Source organism: Cetorhinus maximus, chromosome 20 (assembly GCF_964194155.1).
Source record: "Cetorhinus maximus chromosome 20, sCetMax3.hap1.1, whole genome shotgun sequence".
Lineage (NCBI taxonomy): Eukaryota > Metazoa > Chordata > Chondrichthyes > Lamniformes > Cetorhinidae > Cetorhinus > Cetorhinus maximus.
In genome coordinates, this window is record NC_135898.1 from 90,228,751 (window position 1) to 90,249,566 (window position 20,816).

Sequence of the window (20,816 nt, forward strand, 5' to 3'; positions counted from 1 at the left end):
GGTGAATTCCTGCAGTGCATCTTGTAGATGACACACACTGCCGCAACTGTGCATTCGTGGTGGAGGGAGTGAATGTTTGTGGACGTTGTACCAATCAAGCGGGCTGCTTTGTCCTGGACGATGTCAAGCTTCTTCACTGTTGTTGGAGCTGCATTCATCCAGGCAAGTGGAGAGTATTCCATCATACTCCTGACTGTGTCTTGTAGATGGTGGACAGGCTTTAGGCAGTCAGGAGGCAAGTTACTCGCTGCAGGATTCCTAGCCTCTGACCTGCTTCTGTAGCCACAGTATTTATATGGCTAGTCCAGTTCATTTCTGGTCAATGGTAACCACCAGGATGTTGATAGTGGGGGATTCAGTGATGGTAATGCCATTGAACACCAAGGGGCAATAGTTGGATTCTCCCTTGTTGAAGGTGGTCATTGCCTGACATTTGTGTGGCGCAAATGTTTCTTTCCACTTGTCAGCCCAAGCCTGGATATTGTCCATGTCTTGCTGCATTTGGACATGGACTGCTTCAGTATTTGATGAGTCACAAATGGTGCTGAACATTGTGTAATCATAAGCGAACATCCTCACTTCTGACCTTATGATAGAAGGAAAGTGATTGATAAAGCAGCTGAATAAGGTTGGGCTGAGGACACTGCCCCGAGGAACTCCTGCAGTGATGCCCTGGACTGAGATGACTGACCTCCAACAACCACAACCACAACCATCTTCCTTTGTGACTGCAACCAGTGGAGAGTTTTCCCCCTGATTCCCATTGACTCCAGTTTTGCTAGGGCTCCTTGATGCCACACTCTGTCAAATGCGGCCTTGATGTCAAGGGCAGTCACTCTCACCTCACTTCGGGAGTTCAGCTCTTTTGTCCATGTTTGAACCAAGACTGTAATGAGGTCAGGAGCTGAGTAGCCCTGGTGGAACCCAAACTGGGTGTCAGTGAGCAGGTTATTGTTAAGCAAGTGCGCTTGATACCAGCACTGTTCATGACACCTTCCATTACTTTACTGTTGATCGAGAGTAGACTAGTGGGGCGGTAATTGGCCGGGTTGGATTTGTCCTGCTTTTTGTGTACAGGACATAGCTGGGCAATTTTCCACATAGCCGGGTAGATGCCAGTGTTGTAGCTTGGAACAGCTTGGCTCGGGGCACAGCAAGTTCTGGAGCACAAGTCTTCAGTACTATTGCCGGAATATTGTCAGAGCCCATAGCCTTTGCAATATCTAGTGCCTTCAGCCGTTTCTTGATATCACGTGGAGTGAATCGAATTGGCTGAAGACTGGCATCGGTGATGCTGGGACCTCCGGAGGAGGCCAAGATGGCACTTTTGGCTGAAGATTGTAGCAAATTCTTCAGCCTGATCTTTTGCACTGATGTGCTGGGCTCCTCCAGCATTGAGGATGGGGATATTTGTGGAGCATCCTCCTCCAGTGAGTTGTTTAATTGTCCACCACCATTCATGACTGGATATGGCAGGACTGCGGAGCTTAGATCTGATCTGTTGGTTGTGGGATCGCTTAGCTCTGTCTATCAGTTGTTGCTTATTCTGTTTGGCACATAAGTAGTCCTGTGTTATAGCTTCACCAGGTTGACACCTCATTTTTTGGTATGCCTGGTGCTGCCCCTGGCTTGATGGTAATGGTAGAGTGGGGGATATGCCAGGCCATGAGGTTATAGATTGTGGTTGTGTACAATTCTGCTTCTGCTGATGGCCCACAGCGCCTCATGGATGCCCAGTCTTGATTTGCTAGATCTGTTCAAAATCTCTCCCATTTAGCACGGTGGTAGTGCCACACAAGACGATGGAGGGTATCCTCAATGTGAAGGCGGGACTTCGTCTCCACAATGACTGTGCGGTGGTCACTCCTACCGATACTGTCATGGACAGATGTATCTGCGGCAGGCAGGTTGTTGAAGATGAGGTCTAGTATGTTTTTCCGTCCTGTTGGTTCCCTCACCACCTGTCGCAGACCTAATCTAGCAGCTATGTCATTTAGGACTCAGCCAGCTCGGTCAGTAGTGCTGCTACCGAGCCACTTTTGGTGATGGATATTAAAGTCCCCCACCCAGAGTACATTCTGTGCACTTGCCACCCTCAGTGCTTCCTCCAAGTTGTGTTTAACATGGAGGAGCACTGATTCATTAGCCGAGGGGGGGCGGTACATGGTAATCAGCAGGAGGTTTCCTTGCCCATGTTTGACCTGACGCCATGAGACTTCACGGGGTCCGGAGTCAATCTGGAGGACTCCCAGGGCAACTCCTTCATGACTGTATACCAGTGTGCCACCACCTCTGCTGGGCCTGTCCTGCCGGTGGGACAGAACATACCCAGGGATGGTGGTGTCTGGGATGTTATCTGTAAGATATGATTCCGTGAGGATGACTATGTCAGGCTGTTGCTTGACTAGTCTGTGAGACAGCTCTCCCAATTTTGGCACTAGCCCCCAGATGTTAGTAAGGAGGGCTGCGCAGGGTTAACAGGGCTGAGATTGCTGTTGTCGCTTCCGGTGCCTAGGTCAATGCCAGGTGATCCGTCCAGTTTCATTCCTACAACTGGATAAGATAGTTCCTGCAATCCATCACTACTCAATGTGTTTGTCCTTTATGGAGCCAATTTTGTTTTCCTGAGGTAGATTCCCTTCATGTTTTTCTTTAAATTTCTGTAAATCATATTATGCAGCATTTGCAAATGGTTTTGTAGTGTGCTGAACTTCTTTCAGCACAGACAACTTGGCCTAGTTACATTTTCCACTGGTGATAGTGTGGTTGTACTTCTGCATGTGGGGCGGGAGACTGCACAGGTACGAGCTTGAGACCGTGATGCACTTGCAGTTGATTAACAGTAACTGGTTACCCAGCTTTTGCTTTGTTAAATGTTAGATCAGGAACACATAACAAGGACGTAAACCTAGGAACAAGAGCAGCTCCCCCTTGAGCCAATCCCACCATTCAGTTAGATGATGGTTGATTCGTATCTTAACTCCATCTACCCATCTTGGCTCCATAACCTTTTATCCTTGCCTAACAGAAGTAAAGACCTAGCATAGGTTATTCAGCCAATGAAATCAAAGTTCTAATGCAATATATACAGGTTCAGAATCTCTCCCTCTGTACGTCTATGTGCTAAATGACAGAAGTTCAAAAGATGCTGTGTGCTATTAGCAACAAAAGCATTTATCCACTCTTAGAAATATCACTGTCCACTACCCTCACACAGCTCCATCTCACCTCTAGAGTGTGAAGTTCTAGCTGTTGATGATCACTGGCTGAAGCATTGAGGTTACAGGCCTGTCCACCATCTACAAGGCGCAAGTCAGGAGTGTGATGGAATACTCTCCACTTGCCTGGATGAGTGTAGCTTTGACAACACTCAAGAAGCTCCACACCATCCAGGACAATCACCTCATCCACCACCTTAAACATTCATTCCCTCCAACACCGACCCACAGTGGCAGCAATGTGTGTCATTAACAAGATGTACTGGAGCAACTCACCAAGGCTTGCTGTACAGCACCTTCCAAACACACAATCTCTACCACCTAGAAGGACAAGGGCAGCAGATGCATGAGAACACCACCACCACCAGCAAGTTCACCTCCAAGCTACACATCATCCTGACTTGGAACTATATCACTGTTCACTGGGTCAAAATCCTGGAACTCCCTCCCTAACAGCACTGTGGGCGTGCCTACACCACATGGACTGCAGTGGTTTGAGAAGGCGGCTCACCACCACCTTCTCAAGGCCAATTTGGGATTGGCAACAAATGCTGGCCCAGCCAGTGACGCCCACATGCTGTGAAAGCAAAAAGGGCTGAGACTTACTCTTGGCTAGGTTTCAGGGCGATGCTCGAGGGTAAACCACAGCGCTGCTCACCGTGAAGCACCAGACCTAAAGTTCAATGTCTAAGACTGTGACAGGAATTGAGTGGAAGTGCACGTCACATGCAAGACTTTTAATCGCTATATCTGGTGAACATCTTACATATACGCTGTAGATAGCAACAAACCTGGCAATTGTAAAACCGATGAACTTGACATTTCTTAGTCCAGATGCCATACCTGGTTTGGTCCCTCTAACACCTCAGCTTTGTTGCCTCAAGTGGATTCAGTATTGCTACTACAAAACAGAGAAGAATGAAAGCAATTCTATTGACATAAAAACATAGAGCACATGTTATTAAGAATAACATAAAGCTGGCAGTTAATTTAACAGTGTAACCTGATCCTACTCTTTACAACATCATCACTGCTCAGTTCAGTTACTGCCTTGTAACTCATCTCAAACCCTCTATTATCCTATTATGAATATGTATTGTTACAAGTGTCTCGAGAGCAATTCGGTTTTTTTTTTGAGGCATGTTTGTGCTGTGTTTTGACGAATGGTGCTTTTTGTCGCAGTTTATTGATGACTTGTTGATGGGTTCGGAGCTGGATGTTTAACCCAGAGACATTTCCTGGAGATGCTTGGCAACTGCTAACGTCAGAGCTTGTATCAATAATCTTGCAGCTGGTGGTGGGGGCAGGGGGGTGGTCTCTGCTCTAAAGTGATGAAGCGGTTACTGTGGTTAAAAGGTGTGGGAAGGTTAATTTGAACCTGCAGAAGACAAATGTATCTCGGGCTTCCAGGCTGAAAGCTAAAAGAGGCCTCCAGTGTTTCAATGTTTCAACTCAAAATTGAGTTTTACTGCACAGTAACAGGCCATTTGGCCCAACATGTCATTGCTGGTGGTTATAATTTTTGGTTTGTTTTTTTTAAAAATAAAGTTCTCCCTGGAGAGGGGGAGAAAGGTTGAAATAACCTCCCCCTTTAATGCAGGGATGCAGGAGAGGAGAGGAGAGGAGAGAGAGGGGTAGAGGACAGGGAGGCACAGGAGGGAAAGGGGAAAAGTCCAGGTGGGTGTCTCCTGGTCTGATGATGGACGGTGGGTGGGGGCTTGTTGATCTTCTGTTAGGGGGAGGCGATGGTTTCAGCCAGCAATGGCCTAACTGGAAAAAGGCTGGGTTGGGGTGGGGGGGGAGGGGTGGCAGCAAGATGGTTGAAGCCACACACACACACACACACACACCCTCCCTCTTCCTTCCCCAAGCCCTCTGGACAGTCTTCTGGCCTCCCCCTACAATACACAGTTCTTAATAGCCCCCACCTGAAACAAAACAGAAAGTCCAGACACCCACCTAGGATGTTTAACAGTCCCAAGGTCAGGCCTCCTGGCCTTCCTGTCCTGCAACAGCAAAAGAAAGTTGTCTTCCTCTTCTCTCTTCCTCTCTCCTCTTCCTGGCACCCAGGAGCAGCAGCAGCAACACACACTGCACCCAGGAGCAGCAGTATCCTAGCAGTTGAAGTCACTCAGTAGGCACAGCAGCAGAAACACCTCCTGGTGGTTATGCTGCACATGAATCCTCCTCCTCCTACACCTAACCCTATCCAACCTACCCCTTTATTCCTTTCTACATAATGCAGCTAGCTAGATTCTCCTTAAATTCATCTCATCCATTCATCTCAACTACTCCATGTGGTTGGTGAGACCGCACCTCGAATACTGTGTGCGGTTTTGGTCTCCTTATTTAAGGAAGGATGTAAATGCATTGGAGGCGGTTCAGAGGAGGTTTACTAGATTGATACCTGGAATGAGTGGGTTGTCTTATGAGGAAAGGTTGGACAGACTGGGCTTGTTTCCACTGGAGTTTAGAAGAGTGAGGGGTGATGTGTGCAAGATCCTGAGCAGCCTTGACAAGGTGGACGTGGAAAGGATGTTTCCTCTTGTGGGTGAGTCCAGAACTGGGGGGGCACTGTTTTAAAATTAGGGGTCGCCCTTTTAGGACAGAGACGAGGAGAAATGTTTTTCTCTCAGCGGGTTGAGCGACTTTGGAACTCTGCCTCAGAAGGCGATGGGGGTGGGGTCATTGAATATTTTTAAGGCAGAGGTAGATAGATTCTTGTTAGGCAAGGGGATCAAAGGTTATCGGGGTTAGATGGGAATGTGGAAATTGAAACACAAGAAGATCAGCCATGGCGGAGCAGGCTCGAGGGGCCTAATTAATCTTATGTTCTTATGTTATGAATTCCGCTGCACTGTTTCTGATTTGCTATGTTTGCTGCAGAGTATTGTAAATTAAAAATGAACAAAAGTTTGGAGTGAGTGAAATTGGCATGTGAAATTTACCATCGCTCATCTCACTGCTGCAGGAAAATCTGGTAAATGCAATAGGGTCCCCAATGGAAAGGCAAACATTTTCTCAAAAGCATTTTCAGTTTTTAATGAGGGAAGGCCTTTTTTCTTAATTTTGCAGTTTGAGTAAATTACAGTGGATGAAATAGATTGTTCAATTTATGTAATATTGAGAGAGACATTACCTGGTGGACAGCAGATGCTTACTGTTTGTTAACCTATAACCATCAGCAAAGGAGTGTCTGAAGGCAGTAATTGTGGCATTGTGGAAGCACTGTGCATGATCCCGCACAGCATCTTGCTCTCTTACCACATCCTAAGGTCAAAATGAGGTGTCAACCTTTGACTCAGTTGAAAGCACTGTTGGCTCTGAGTTAGAGAGTTGCTGGTTCAAATCCCTCTCTGGTGATTTAAGCACATAATCTAGTGTTTGGGGATGCCACCTTTTGGGTGGGATATTAAACCAAGACCCTGTCTACCTGCTCTGGTAGACATAAAAGATCCCACTATTTCGAAGATGAGCAGGGGTGGCCTGGTGGCCTGGCCAATATTTATCCCTGAACCAACATCACTGAAATCAGATGTTCTGGCCTCAATGCTCTTTGTGTGAGCTTGCTGTGTACAAACTGGCTGCCATGATCCCTACAATCACATAAATGTGGGAACTAAAATAAGTGGCTAGGCAAATTCATTGGTAGAAGATTGAGCTGAAAAATGGTCCCTGTGGAAAAGGTGACAATGAATTTCACCATTTGACATTTCCACACTTCTGATCTCTACCTTCCAGGTTCTCTCCATTACAGGGCTACTGAGCTATAAGCGGCCAACAATGGTCGAGCAGAGGTGTGGAAAAGCAGCATCAAAATAGAAGCAGCAATACAAATGGAAAGCCAAATGTGCCAATGGGTGGCCTGGCAACACAATAGGTTGGTGAGCTGCCCTTGTGTCACTCAGACCTGCGATGAAATCCAGTACAGATCAATGGAATCAGTATGAAATGGGCAGGGCTCCACCCAGCTCCTGGAGGATTTGTCTCATTGGCAACCTCTCTCTGAGAAATGGAACAGACAGTGCTCTTCTGAAGATTGGACAATGTTATCATTGTAGGGACAGAATAAAAAAATCTTGACCCTCCAACCGAACCTGTGCTATAATCAACCTGGGAGTGTTTAATGTGGTTGAGTGGATGCTGAAAATGAGAGAGTGCTCCAATTGCTCATTATAACAACCTCCTCTAAGAAACACAAAACAGTAGCAAGACGTTTCATATATTATAGATTTTTTAATATATACGAAATAGCTGAAATCGCTGTTGGAAAATTACTGATAGCAACACTAATTGTGTTTTAATACTGTATATACTGTATTTGCACTGATTGCTAAGTAATGGAGTCCATGGGTTGTAAGTAGTAAAAAGAAGCGATTTACCACAAACTTCCTAATGTAGCATTGCCAATGGTCTCGTTACAGTTTATGGCCTGAGCTGTGTGAAGCTGACTGGGGAAGGGACAGTTATTCCTTGTACACTGTCGCTTAGCAAGCAATTTGTGGAATTCTTTCTGGCTAAGTTATACGACCCGATCCTCATTAAGAGGCTGTGGAATGTCCTGTTTTATCTTGGGGGCCGGAGTTCCCATTGCAGCCAGCCCATGCAGCTTGAATGAAGATCTCCCGTCTGTGTGGTGGGTGTAACAGGAAGAAAATGGACAGCTCAAAGCGAGACACTATTTGAGACTTGCAGATTGCAATTGTTCATTATAAAACTAACAGCAGTGAAATGTTGCGCTAAAAGTAAGGACAGAAGATGATGGGAATATGCAGCAACACCGGCACGTCAAAAGGGAAAACAATGTGTTAATGCTTTGAGTAGCCTAGCAAGCCACTCAGCTGTATCAAACCTCTACGAAGTCTAAAAGGAATGAAACTGGGCGGACTGCCTGGCATCACCCTAGACAGTGGAAATGACAGCGGCAAAACCAGCCCTGTCGACTCTGCAAAGTCCTCCTTACTAACATCTGGGAGCCAAAATTGGGAGAGCTGTCTCACAGACTAGTCAAGTAACAGCCTGACATAGTCATACTCATCGAATCATACCTAACAGGCAATGCCCCCCACCCCCCCACCCCCTCAGCAGGACAGACTCAGCAGAGGTGGTGGCACAATGGTATACAGTCAGGAGGGAGTTTACCTGGGAGCCTTCATTATAAACTGCAGACCCCATGGAGTCTCATGGCATCAGGTCAAACATGGGCAAGGAATCCTCCTGCTGGTTACTATCGACTGCACCCACCTCAGCTGATGAATCAATACTCCTCCATGTTGAACACCAATTGGATGAACCACATGGTGGCAAGAGCACACTGTACTCTGGGTGGGGGACTTCAATGTCCATCATCAAGAGTTGTTCAGTAGCACCAATACTGACTGAGCTGGCTGAGTCCTAAATAGCTGCTAGACTGGGCCTGCAGCAGGTGGTGGGAGAACCAACAAGAGGGAAAAACCTACTTGACCTCATCCTCGCTAGTTTACCTGTCGCAGAGGGTATGCCAGGATCAGCACCAGGCATACCTAAAATGAAGTGTCAACCTGGTGAAGCTACAACACAGAACTACTTGCATGCCAAACAGCAGAAGCAGCATGCAATAGATGGAGCTAAGCAATCCACAACCAACAGAATCAAATCTAAGCTCTGCAGTCCTACCGCTTCCAGTCCTGAATGGCTTTGGACAATTAAACAACGAACAGGAGAAGGAGGCTCCACAAATATGCCCATCTTCAATGATGGGGGAGCCCAGCACTTGAGACCAAAAGATAAGGCTGAAGCATTTGCAACAATTTTCAGCCAGAAGTGCCGAGTGGATGATCCATCTCGGCCTCCTCCAAAGGTCCCCAACATCACAGATGCCAGTCTTCAGCCAATTCGATTCACTTCATGTGATATCAAGAAATGGCTGAAGGCACTGGATAGTGCAAAGGCTATGGACCCTGATAGTATTCTGGCAATAGTACTGAAGACTTGTGCTCCAGAACCAGCTGTCCTCCTATCCAAGCTGTTCCAGTACAGCTACAACACTGGCATCGACTGGCAATGTGGAAAATTGCCCAGGTATGTCCTGTACACAAAAAGCAGGACAAATCCAACCCGGCCAATTACCACCCCATCAGTCTACTCACGATCATCAGAAAAGTGTCATCGACAGTGCTATCAAACAGCAATTGCTTAGCAATAAGCTGCTCACTGATGCCCAGTTTGGGTTCCACCAGGGCCAATCAGCTCCTGACCTCATTACAGACTTGGTTCAAAGATGGACAAAAGAGCTGAACCCCTGAGGTGAGGTAAGAGTGACTGGCCTTGACATCAAGGCAGCACTTGACCAAACATGGCATCAAGGAGCCCTAGCAAAACTGGGGTCAATGAGAATCAGGGGGAAAACTCTCCACTGGCTGGAGTCATTCCTAGCACAAAGATGGTTCTGATTGTTTGAGGTCAGTCATCTCAGTCCCCGGGCATCGCTGCAGGAGTTTCTCTGGGAGTGTGCTAAGCTCAACTATCTTCAGCTGCTTCAATGACCTTCCTTCCATCGTAAGGTCAGCGGTAGGGATGTTCACTGATGATTGCACAATGTTCAGCACCATTCCCGGATACTGAAGCAGTCCGTGTCCATATGCAACGGGACCTGGACAATATTCAGTCTTGGGCTGATAAGTGGCAAGTAACATTCACCACAAGAGTGTCAGGCAATGACCATCTCCAACAAGAGAGAATCTAAACATCTCCCCTCGACCTTCAATGGCATTACCATCACTGAATCCCCCTCTATCAACATAGTTGGGGTTACCATTGACCAGAAACTGAAATGGACTAGCCAAATAACCACTGTGTCTGCAAAAGCAGGGCAGAGGCTGGGAATAACCTAGAGAGAAACTCACCTCCTGACTCCCCAGAGCCTGTCCTCCATCTACAATGCACAAGTCAGTATTGTAATGGAATATTCTCCACTTGCCTGGATGAGTGCAGCTCCAACAACACTCAAGAGCCTCAATGCCATCTGGGACAAAGCAACCCACTTGATTAGCACCCTATTCATCACCTTAAACATTCACTATCTCCATCACTGACACGCCATGGCGGCACTCTGTACCATCTACAAGATGCACTGCAGCAGCTTAGCAAGGCTCCTTCGACAACACCTTCCAAACCCACGACCTCTACCACCTAGAAGGACAAGGGCAGCAGATACATGGAAACACCACCAACTGGAAGTTCCCCTCCAAGTCAAACACCATCCTGACTTGGAAACATATCACCGTTCCTTAGCCATCGCTGGGTCAAAATTCTTGAACCCCCTACCTAACAGCACTGTGGATGTACCAACACCACATGGACTGCAGCGGTTCAAGAAGGCAGCTCACCACCACCACCTTCTCAAGTTCGAGATGGGCAATAATGCTGGCCTAGCCAGTGAAGCCCATATCCCACAAATGGATTTGAAAGATGAGCAGCAAAGCTCTCTCTGAGTCAGACAATGGACCTTTACCCATTATCTTAGTTTTCTCTTACCGAAGGCTGATGCAATCTGCAGTTTATACCCAGAATTACATCAAATTTAAAGCACAGAAAAAGGCCACTGAGCCCAGTAAGTCCACGCCAATGTTTATGTTCCATGTGAGTTTCCTCCCGACCCTCTGTATCTAACCCTATCAGCAGTTTCTTCTATTCCTTCCTCCCTCATACACGTATCTAACTCCCCCTGTTAAGGCAGCTGTTGTTTTATAGTGTCACAAGCACTGAAGCTGAACTAAAGACTTTCAGCTTTTTTCATCTTTATCCTTAATTTCTTTTTCCAAATTTAGCTTATTGTTGAGGCACAAGAGTTGTACTTGATGTTGTGGAAAAAATTCGAGGTGGGCCACATGTTTAAGTCAAACTAAGTCGAATGGAGTGAGAACAGAAGGCCTGTTTGTTAATGAAGGGATGAGGGAGGCCATTCAGCCCATATTGCTCACCTATTCCACATATTTCTGTCAGAGCAGCTATCTGCGTCTTGAGTGACTGCAGAATTTTTGCTTCCACTGCCCGGTCATAGAATCACAGAAGGAGGCCATTCAGCCCTTTGGGCCAGTGATGGCTCTTTGGAACAATTAGTCCTATGCTCCGCTGCTCTTTTCACCCTGTGAATCTTTCCACTTCAAGTGTTCATTCAGTTCCCTTTTAAAAGTTACAATTGAATCTGCCTCGACCATACTTTCAGACATTCCTGATCAACCACCGTCTACAAGGCACAAGTCAAGATTGCAAGTCCACTTGTCTGGATGAGTGCAGCTCCCACAACACCGAAGAACCTTGACACCATCTGGGACAAAGCAGCCTGCTTGATTGGCATCCTTTTCACCACCTTAAACATTCACTATCTCCACCACAGACGCACCCTGGCAGCCGTGTGTACCATCTGGAACCACTCACTGCATAAAAAGAAAATTCTCCTCATCTCCTCTCTCTGGTTCTTTGCCAATTGTCATACATCTGTGACCATCTTCCCTCCGGTGGAAAGTCTTCAGCTCAGAGATCATTCCACGTTATTCAAGGTTAACCTTTGCTATTCTACTCTCCTATATCCACCTCTGTCAGGTCCCCCTCTCATTCGCTCCCTTACAGGTAATGGGAGAGTTTTCTTAGCAGAATGCTAGAATGTTTTGCTGTATCGTGTGCTTCGGGCTCTTGTATTTCACCATAGTGGTGGCCATGTGGAAGTGTAGCAGATTACAGCATAGAGGGGTGTCCATTTGGCCCATCACGTGTGTGCAAGCTCTTTGCCAGTACAATCCAAAACTAATCCCACCAACCCACTCTCTTCCCATCGCCTTTCAATTTACTGACTCCTTGACCAGAATTTGTTTTACTGCTAGGTGAGGTGTTGCTCAGATCCCATCCCATATACTGTGCCTTCCTAGTTACCCGAACATAGGAAGGACATTAATATCCTTGAGATGATACAGTGGCCCTAATGGGGATGGTTCCAGGCATAAGGCATCTAAGCTATGAGGAAAGGTTAAGGAGCAGGACCTTTGGGGCTGAATGGCCTGTGTGAATGTGCTATAAATTCTTTAATGTTTTAGTGTAATGTTTTCTTTGCTGCAAGAGTTAAGGGAGACAGTGAGAAGGAGGTTGCTGCTGTTGATCTGTCAAACAGATGCATAATATTGGGTTTTCCCTGCAGCTTCTTCTGTCCTCCCACGTGCTTTCCAATATATGAGCAATGAGAAATCTTCATCTGCATACTACAGGAGAATTGAAAAACAAGCTGGGAATATATCATTCATCACCTCACAATAATGTGTATCAGGGTCGGAAAAGTGCTTCTGATTGACAGTTAATTGAGCGAGCGGTATCATCAGATTTTCTTCCCTGTTGGACATAATGCCACGATTATTCCAGCTGAGCCCTCTACTCCCTTGCTCTGTTCCAAAAACAAGCAACGCACTGAGAATAAACGCAGAAACATGATTAATTTTAAGCTCTTGTTCACATTTCAAGCATGAGATGTTAAACAGGGCCCCATCTGGCTGCTTGGATAAAATGTAAAAAATTCCACGGCATTATTTTGAAGACGAGCAGGGGAGTTTATCCTGGTATTCTGCTCAATATTCACTCCTCAATCAGCATCACAAAAACAGATTATCCGGTCGTTATCGCTTTCCCGTGTGTGGGAGCTTGCTGTGCGCAAATTGGCTGCCGTGTTTCCTACATCACAACAGTGACTACGCTTCAGAAAGTACTTAATTGGCCGTTACTCCCTCCCATCTCTCCCTCCCTCGATCTATGAGCCTGTGCTTTTACCTTTCCAATCTTCTCTCCTCATTTTTCATCACTTCCTTCTACTGCTCAAACCATTGACTCTTTGTTTTGATGTCAGGACAATTCTGCACTCCCACTGGGGAGCTCTGCTTCAAGGTAAGGTCTTTGGAAGTAAAGATACAACACTCTAACACTAATTTTCCAGCTCGAGTTTCCTTCAATCCTGGCTGCTCATTGGGAGGTTGGTGAATTTACCCTATGACCTATTACTGCCTCTGGTACCTTCTCCCAGGTGTGGATTATTTATGTGAACCATGACACTGAGGGTTGGCCCATTGTTTGACCATAAGTGAACCTGGTATGCATTATTGGACGACAGTTAGATGTAGGTTCAAAGCTGAGATTGATAGATTTTTGATAGGCAAGGGTATTAAGGGTCTATGGAGTTAAGGTACAGATCAGCTATGATCTAACTGAATGGTGGAACAGGCTTGAGGGGCTGAATGGCGTCTCCTCCTGTTTTTCGTTGTAATGCCTTTATTGCTGCAAGGCTTTATGCTCAGTTAACCTTTGAATAAACTTTGCACTGTTATACCTTCTCCTGAAATATGCACTGAAAATTAATCTTCCAAACACATTTTTTTTCTCTTGTAGATATACTTGATTACAAGCAATTCAGTCATAAAGTGCACAACTACACCACATTTTGGCTCGAGGAGGAACTGGGGCTCCTTTATGTTGGTGCAAGAGGAGCCATTTTTGCCCTAAATATAAACAACATCAATGACAGCTCTGCAAAAGTGGTAAGAATCATAAAATTGTAAAGTGCTGAAGAAGACCATTCGGCCCATTGTGCCTGTGCTGGCTCTTTGAAAGAACTATCTAATTAGTCACACTCTACCTGCTGCCTACCCATAGTCCTGCAAATTCTTTCCTTTTCAAGCATTGATCCAGTTTCCCTTTTGCAAATCACTATTGAATCATTTCCTGCTGCCCTTCCAGGCAGTGCATTCCACAGGGTAAGCAGTATTTTGCAATGTGACATCTATTGTGGGAAGACAAGTTATTGTTACTGGTTGATCTCTTGTGGTGGGTGCACTGGGGGGATGGGGTGTGTGGGGAGGGCAGACCAATGTGTAGCTTTCAGATACGTTAGGGTTAGAGAGCAGGGAGAATTGGACCAGAGCGTGCACACAGAACTCAACCTCAATTTTAAAGCCATACATTCTGTCCTAATATATACCATTATAAATTCCTAAGCTCATGTTGATAATAGAAACAGCCTGTCTAAGCATATCACGCTTTTTGGAACCAGTACTGGACAAGCCAATACTTTAGACAGTTGGTAAATTTATACAGGGCACTTCATAGCTGGGAGAGTGTTTCTTAACCTCGGTGAGACTATCTTGGCAGCAATCATTTCATCTAGAGTGTGATATTCCACTGAACATTATCAACAAAAAACATTTGATTCGAACTGTGGATATTCTAGGGCAACATGACCTGATTTCCTGATGACTGTAAAACCCAGTCATGGCTTCCACGGGGTGAATGGGGGCACCACCTCCGTGTTAAATCCTGGCTCATTAGGTTTATAAATTGAAACACTCAGAACAATAATGTTCACTGATTGGTGAGCTCTCTCCACACTGGTGATTGGAAGATCTGCAATCAACCTGGCCAACTGGTGATTGGCGAATGATGGGCTGGTGGGAGGTTGCTGCCCCCTTGGAAGTGGTGAGAAGTGCCAGCCCAGGATTGGCCAGCTGATTATGGGCGGGCGAGGCCTCATACCCTCTTTGAGCAGGGGCTAGACTGAGACAGGGGTCCTGAGCTTCGGGTGGACAGGAGGAGGGACAGTTGGAGGCTTTCAGGAGTGAGGAGAATGGTCCACCTGATCACAGTCGCCACCTGTCGAAATTTGGCAAGTGGGGGTAGGGGTGTGAGTGGGGGGGTGGGGGGTGGGGTGTATTCAGGGACTCAGGGAACTTGAGCAGAAGGTAGTGCTCAGGACCGGACTGGCACTGCGAGCGGCTGACTGATATCGGGCTGTTGTAACCATCAAGAATAGAAAAGCTTAAGCAAGGACGAGGAGAGAGAGAGATGAGAGCATGAGGAGAAGCCACAGCAGTGTGTGTGATCGACCGAATGGGGCAGGAAGCGAGCGGGGCACGTGCCGAGAGGCCACTGATTAGGCAAAACGACAAGCGGTGGCAGGTTAGTGCGGGTGGGGGGGACCCGGGGAGGAAAAGACATGGTAAGGAAAGTACTGGGGTTGAACATCTGCAGGAAGGGCACCTGACGGTTGTGTTTCTTAGTGCTGAGCCTGCTTGAGTTTGCGGGGTCAGTGGGAGAGAGCCTCTTTAGCAGGAAGACAGTGAGTTCAGGCAGCAACTTCCACTCTGGCTCCCACCGTGTCAACAGAAACTCCACCATTTGCCCCAGCGTGACCCCTGCCATATTCTCGAGAGCCTCCTGGACAACAGTGGAAACAGCGGAATCCCAGTCCCTGATCAGGAACTGAGCAGAGCTGAACCTGAGCTCACAACCATTCCCACCCCGTGACATTGAGTGATAATGTACAGACCCCCCATTGTTGCCTCCGATTTATTGCCTCACAAGGATTTAACTTGTTTCACCAATGTATTTAAATACTCTTTTGTTAACAGATCAGTTGGGAGGTCTCGCCAGATAAAAGCACCGATTGTCTAGAGAAACGGAGTTACACTACGGTATGGGAAACTGATTAAACCTCTTGCACTCATCCAAAACTCTGCTGCCTGTGTGCTCACTCGCACCAAGTCCCATTAACCCATCAACCCTGTGCTCACTGACCTACATTGGCTGCAGGTTCCATCGCACCTTGATTTTAAAATGCTCATCCTCGTTTACAAATCCCGTCGAGATCATGCCTCTCCTACCTCCTAAAGCCCTACAACCCTCTGAGCTCTGCCCCCCCAATTCTGGCCTCTTGACCACCTCTGATTTTAATCGCATCACCATTGGTGCCCATGCCTTCAGCTACCTGGGCCCTAAACTCTGGAATTCTCGCCCTAGGCCTCTCTGCCTCGGCTTCTTCCTTTAAGGTGTTCCTCAGAAACGACCTCTTTGACGCAGATTTTGGCCGCCTATCATACTACGTGGCTTGGCGCCAAATTCTTTCGGTGTTAATTTCAGTTTGATAACGTTCCTGTGAAGTGCTTTTGGACATGATATAAATCCCACGTTGTTGCTGTTGGAAGACTGAATGAACGCTTTATGGCGATTTAATTTGATTGTAAAATGCCCTGTGCCCTTTTCAGGTTGACTGCTTTAACTATGTTCGCTTTTTGAAAAGATTCAATGGAACCCATTTATATACCTGTGGGACATATGCCTTTCACCCTCACTGTGCTTACATTGTAAGTATGTCTTCTGGGCATGTGGTTGTTGGCTTTGATAGTAAAAGTATTCTCCTGCGTTTGCACGTCTCCTACAGATGTTCTGACCACTTTGATCTCATTCTTTCTCCCCGCCCCCGGCTAATTCAGGAGATTGAGAACTTCACTCTATCACCGACCTTTGAGGGAAAAGAGAAGTGTCCGTATGACCCCACAGTTGGATACACAGGCCTCATTGTAGGTGGGTAGCAAACCTTAGACACTGCTGATAAATGTATTTGCGTTTTGGTACTCGGGTTCAAGCTAATCAAGGTCACTTTCTGATGGTGCTCCTAGTTCAGAGGGAGCCTGCCCTTTGACATTCAAGGCAGCGTCTGACCCCCTGAGTGTAAATGGTCGGGAAAATCACGTTGAATCACTTGAATTTTCGAAAGCCAAGCAAAGCACTCCGGATGCGGAAATCTATAATAAAAAAGAACAGAAAATGCTGGAAATGACTGGGTGGAGAGAGAAAGGGAGTTAACATTTCAGCATTTGTATGGTGACAAAACGTCACAGGTCTGAAACGTTAACTATCTTTCTCTGTCCACAAACGCTCCCAGACCTGCTGAGTGTTTCCAGCAATTTCTGTTTTTCAATCACTTGAATTTCCGATAGGTGCTCCCACTGGGTTGTGCTCCTGGCTGCGAGTGTGAAGCTGGACAATTACTCCTAATGTGCCTATTAAGATGATACAAGATATAACGAAAAACATGCTGTTTGATGGTTGATCCTTTTTTTTTAACCATGCTTTATAACTCTGCAGCAACCCTTTTTGTTCTATTTTAGCAATTCTCTTAGTGTTATTGCTGCTCAAAGCTTTCTTATTTTCCTCGTCTTAAGCTCCTGACGCATGCTTTTCCCTCCTCTCTGCCTCCTCCTGTGATGCGATTAGTACACAATGCTAACCCATTTTGCGCAGGCCATTCAAACTGTGGAACCTCTGACCTTGAGCACTGCCTTCCTTTTACAGCTTGCAGGCTTTTTAAAGTTACATGCTTGGTGTCGTAACCTAGCCACCAGCTCTTGACTTACCTCACCTTCTACTTTTCTCAACCTTCATAAGTTGCACCTCATCTTCCGACTAGGCACTTTACAGTCTTCCGGACTTAATGTTGAGTTCAACAACTTTAGATCATGAACTCTCCCCTCCATCCCCACCCCCTTTCCGATCCCCCCCTTTTTCCAATAATTTATAATTTTTAATATATTTTTAAAAATATAGATTTTTCTTTTCCCGCCTGTTTCCATTATTTTTAAATGTATTTCCATCCATTGTTTTATCTCTACCTTTTAGCCTATTTCGATCCCTTCCCCCCACCCCACCCCACCCCCACTAGGGCTATCTGTACTTTGCTCGTCCTGCTTTCTACCCTTAATGTCACCATTAGCACATTCCTTAGATAATATCACCACCGTCAACACCTCTTTGTCCTTTTGTCTATGACATCTTTGGCAATCTCTTCTTTGCCTCCGCCTATCACTGGCCCTCTATCCAGCTCACCCACGCCCCTTCAACCAGCTTATATTCCACCTCATTTCTATGTTTCTTGGTTCTGATGAGGAGTTGTGCGGACTCGAAACGTTAACTGTGTTCCTCTCCGCAGTTGCTGTCAGACCCGCTGAGTTTTTCCAGGTATTTTTGTTTTTGTTTCATAGCTGCCTGTCCTGTTTGGTCCATCTGCATTCGTCAATTCACAAAATGGAGTCAGCTATCACTTAATAAGCTTGCGGTGATTGGGGTACAGTTATCGATCCTGCAGTGAGGTTTTCATTACCGGTCAGCTACACAATGCAAAAGCAAAATACTGCAACCGCTGAAAGATAAAACTAGAAAACACTGGAAATGCTCAGCAGGTCAGGCAGCATCTGCGGAGAGAGAGAGAAGAGTTCACGTTCTAGGTTGACGTCCTTTCATCGGAACCGAGAGAAGTTGGAAATGTGATAGGTTTTCAGCAGGTGAAATGGGAGAACCAAAGGGAAGGTCTGTGATAGGGCAGGAGACAAGAGAGATTAAGTGACCAAAGCATTGGCGAAGCAAGGCAAAGGGAGTAACAATGGGTATCTACATGATGCACCTGGCAATCGATGACACCCGGGGGGGCAAAAGAAATCACGAGTGAAATAAAACTGGTGCATCCAACACATATTAGGGAGGTTTTGGTGGTGCAGTGGGTGGCATCCCTGCCTCTGCTTCAGCAGCTCTGAGCTCGAGTCCCACTCCAGCAATCGATGGCCTCGGACGGTGCGTTCATAATGTGGCCAAACAGGTTGATTATCAACCTGTAAATCTTTCCAATATGCAGGTGGTAAGAGTGGGAGAGACCCAGGCTTTTTGCAGAGCGGTATCCCTCCAGCCGTAGTGTCAGGCTAGTGACCTATTCCAGGAAAAACAAGCTTCAGAAAACAGACGTTAGCAGATGCTTTGTCTGCCTCATGCACCTCTAGGTGCAGGAAGTAGTCCGAGTCTAAACATATATTCTAAAGCCTAAAGGACACAACGTCTTCCAGGCAGTCATCGTTTTTCAGTATTGCTCCATGTGAAAAACACGATGAGGTTACTGCCATCGGCTCCAATTAACCAGCCTGTTGAATAGTTATCCTGTTTTCTAAATATATTTTTGCTTGGCAAATGTTTCCCGAGAGCTGGTAATTCCATTGCAGAGGAACATAAAAGTTTGCAGGAACAGGAAAAGAGTATTAATTCATCGCCAGGAATGCACTGAGTTGTCTCTTTATGGTACCCTAGTGGGATGGTTAAGTTACTGGACGAGCGATCCAGAGTCATGAGTTCAAATCTCATTACGGTAACCTAGGAAACTCAGTTCTAGCAAACCTGGAGGTTCACATCAGAAAGAAAAGACCACGAAAGCTGCTAGATTGCTGTAAAAGCACAACTGGCTCGCTGATGTCCTTCAGGGAAAGGGATTTTGCCCCTTTTCTGGTTTTGACTTCCATGTGATTCCAGTCCCACATTATGTGGTTGACACTTAATGCCCTAGGTCTGAATTGGCATAATTAATACTCTTTTCCTGTTCCTACAAACTTTTATGTTCCTCTGCAATGGAATTACCAGCTCTTAGAAATCATTTGCCAAGCAAAAATATATTTAAAAAACAGGATAACTATTCAACAGGCTGGTTAATTGGAGCCGATGGCAGTAACCTCATCGTGTTTTTCACATGGAGCTATAATGAAAAACGATGACTGCCTGGAAGTCATTGTGTCCTTTAGGCTCTAGAATATATATTTAGACTCGGACTATTTGCTGCACCTAGAGATGCCCTCAATTGTCAAGACGCCCACAACCACAGGGACAGCTAGAAATGTGGCTGCCTTGAGATCTCGAGAACATTTGCTTTCCAGTTTTAGAGAGTTTCTATGGTAATCTGTTCCACAATCCTATATCCTTTGGATGAAAAAGTTCTGCTGCCCTTTACGTATTGGCCTGGAACTACCACGCTCTCCAGCGTCGGATTTCAGGGATACCCCAAAGATGCACTGGGGAATCCCTCTGGCAAGTTCCCGGGCAAGGGTTTGCACAACAATTGCCCGGAACTGCTGACTTCCTCTGGACAATTGCGCTGCGCTGGGAAATCACAAACTTCGGTGGTTCCGCTGGGGTTACACCAATATTTACCCAGAAAAAGTTAGAAGAATTAAAACCTCGTCTAATTTCCCGGAAACTATTGTAAAGACCCAGACCGAGCCCACGGGACTCCCCCCAATTTCAATCCCCCCCCCGCGCTCCCCCCACCGACCTGTGACACCCCCACCTCCCTCCCCACCCGCCCCCCCGACCCACCTCGGACCACAACACCCTCCACCCCCCCACCCGACCTCGGAACCCATGCCCAGTTCTCGGAGCCACCGACCTCTGAATGCCCCCACTTCCCCCCTGACATCCGGAGCACCCCCCACCACAACACGACCTCTGGACCACCCACCCACCCCGACCTCGGACCCCTCGACCTCCAGCCGCCCCCACATCCCCACCCAACAGACCTCGGTTCCCCCGACCTCTTAAACCTCCGACCTCCGGACACACCCCCCTCAGTCCTCGGACCCCCCGACCTCCGAAGGTCCCCCCCCCACCAAAAACCTCGAACTCCCAGACCCCCTGACACCTCCCCCCCCACCGAGACACCACCTCTGCACCCCACCCCCGACCTCGACACACACACACACACTCACACCTCCCCTCCCCCAACCCATCCCGACCTCGGGACACATACACACACACACACCCACCTCCCGTGCCCCTTCCCCCCCTAACCCGCTGAACCTGGGACACACACACACACCCCCCAATCCCCCAAACCCCCAACCCCCCCACCGACCTCGGGACATACACAGCCCCCCCAAATCCTACCTACTTACCTAAGACACTTACCTTCTCCCTGTCTTGTCAATGTTCCTGGCGTTTTAA

At 46.9% G+C, this 20,816-nt stretch overlaps 1 protein-coding gene across 1 annotated transcript in view; it reads left to right on the forward strand.

Annotated features, from left to right (window-relative positions):
* Nucleotides 1-20,816, forward strand: part of sema4gb (sema domain, immunoglobulin domain (Ig), transmembrane domain (TM) and short cytoplasmic domain, (semaphorin) 4Gb) — a 143,021-nt gene that overhangs the window by 70,313 nt on the left and 51,892 nt on the right. Inside the window, exons 3-6 of the mRNA XM_078565145.1 lie at nucleotides 13,623-13,771; nucleotides 15,638-15,700; nucleotides 16,271-16,369; nucleotides 16,499-16,589. Coding sequence (XP_078421271.1) covers nucleotides 13,623-13,771; nucleotides 15,638-15,700; nucleotides 16,271-16,369; nucleotides 16,499-16,589 — 402 coding nt within the window. The remainder of the gene's footprint in view (nucleotides 1-13,622; nucleotides 13,772-15,637; nucleotides 15,701-16,270; nucleotides 16,370-16,498; nucleotides 16,590-20,816) is intronic.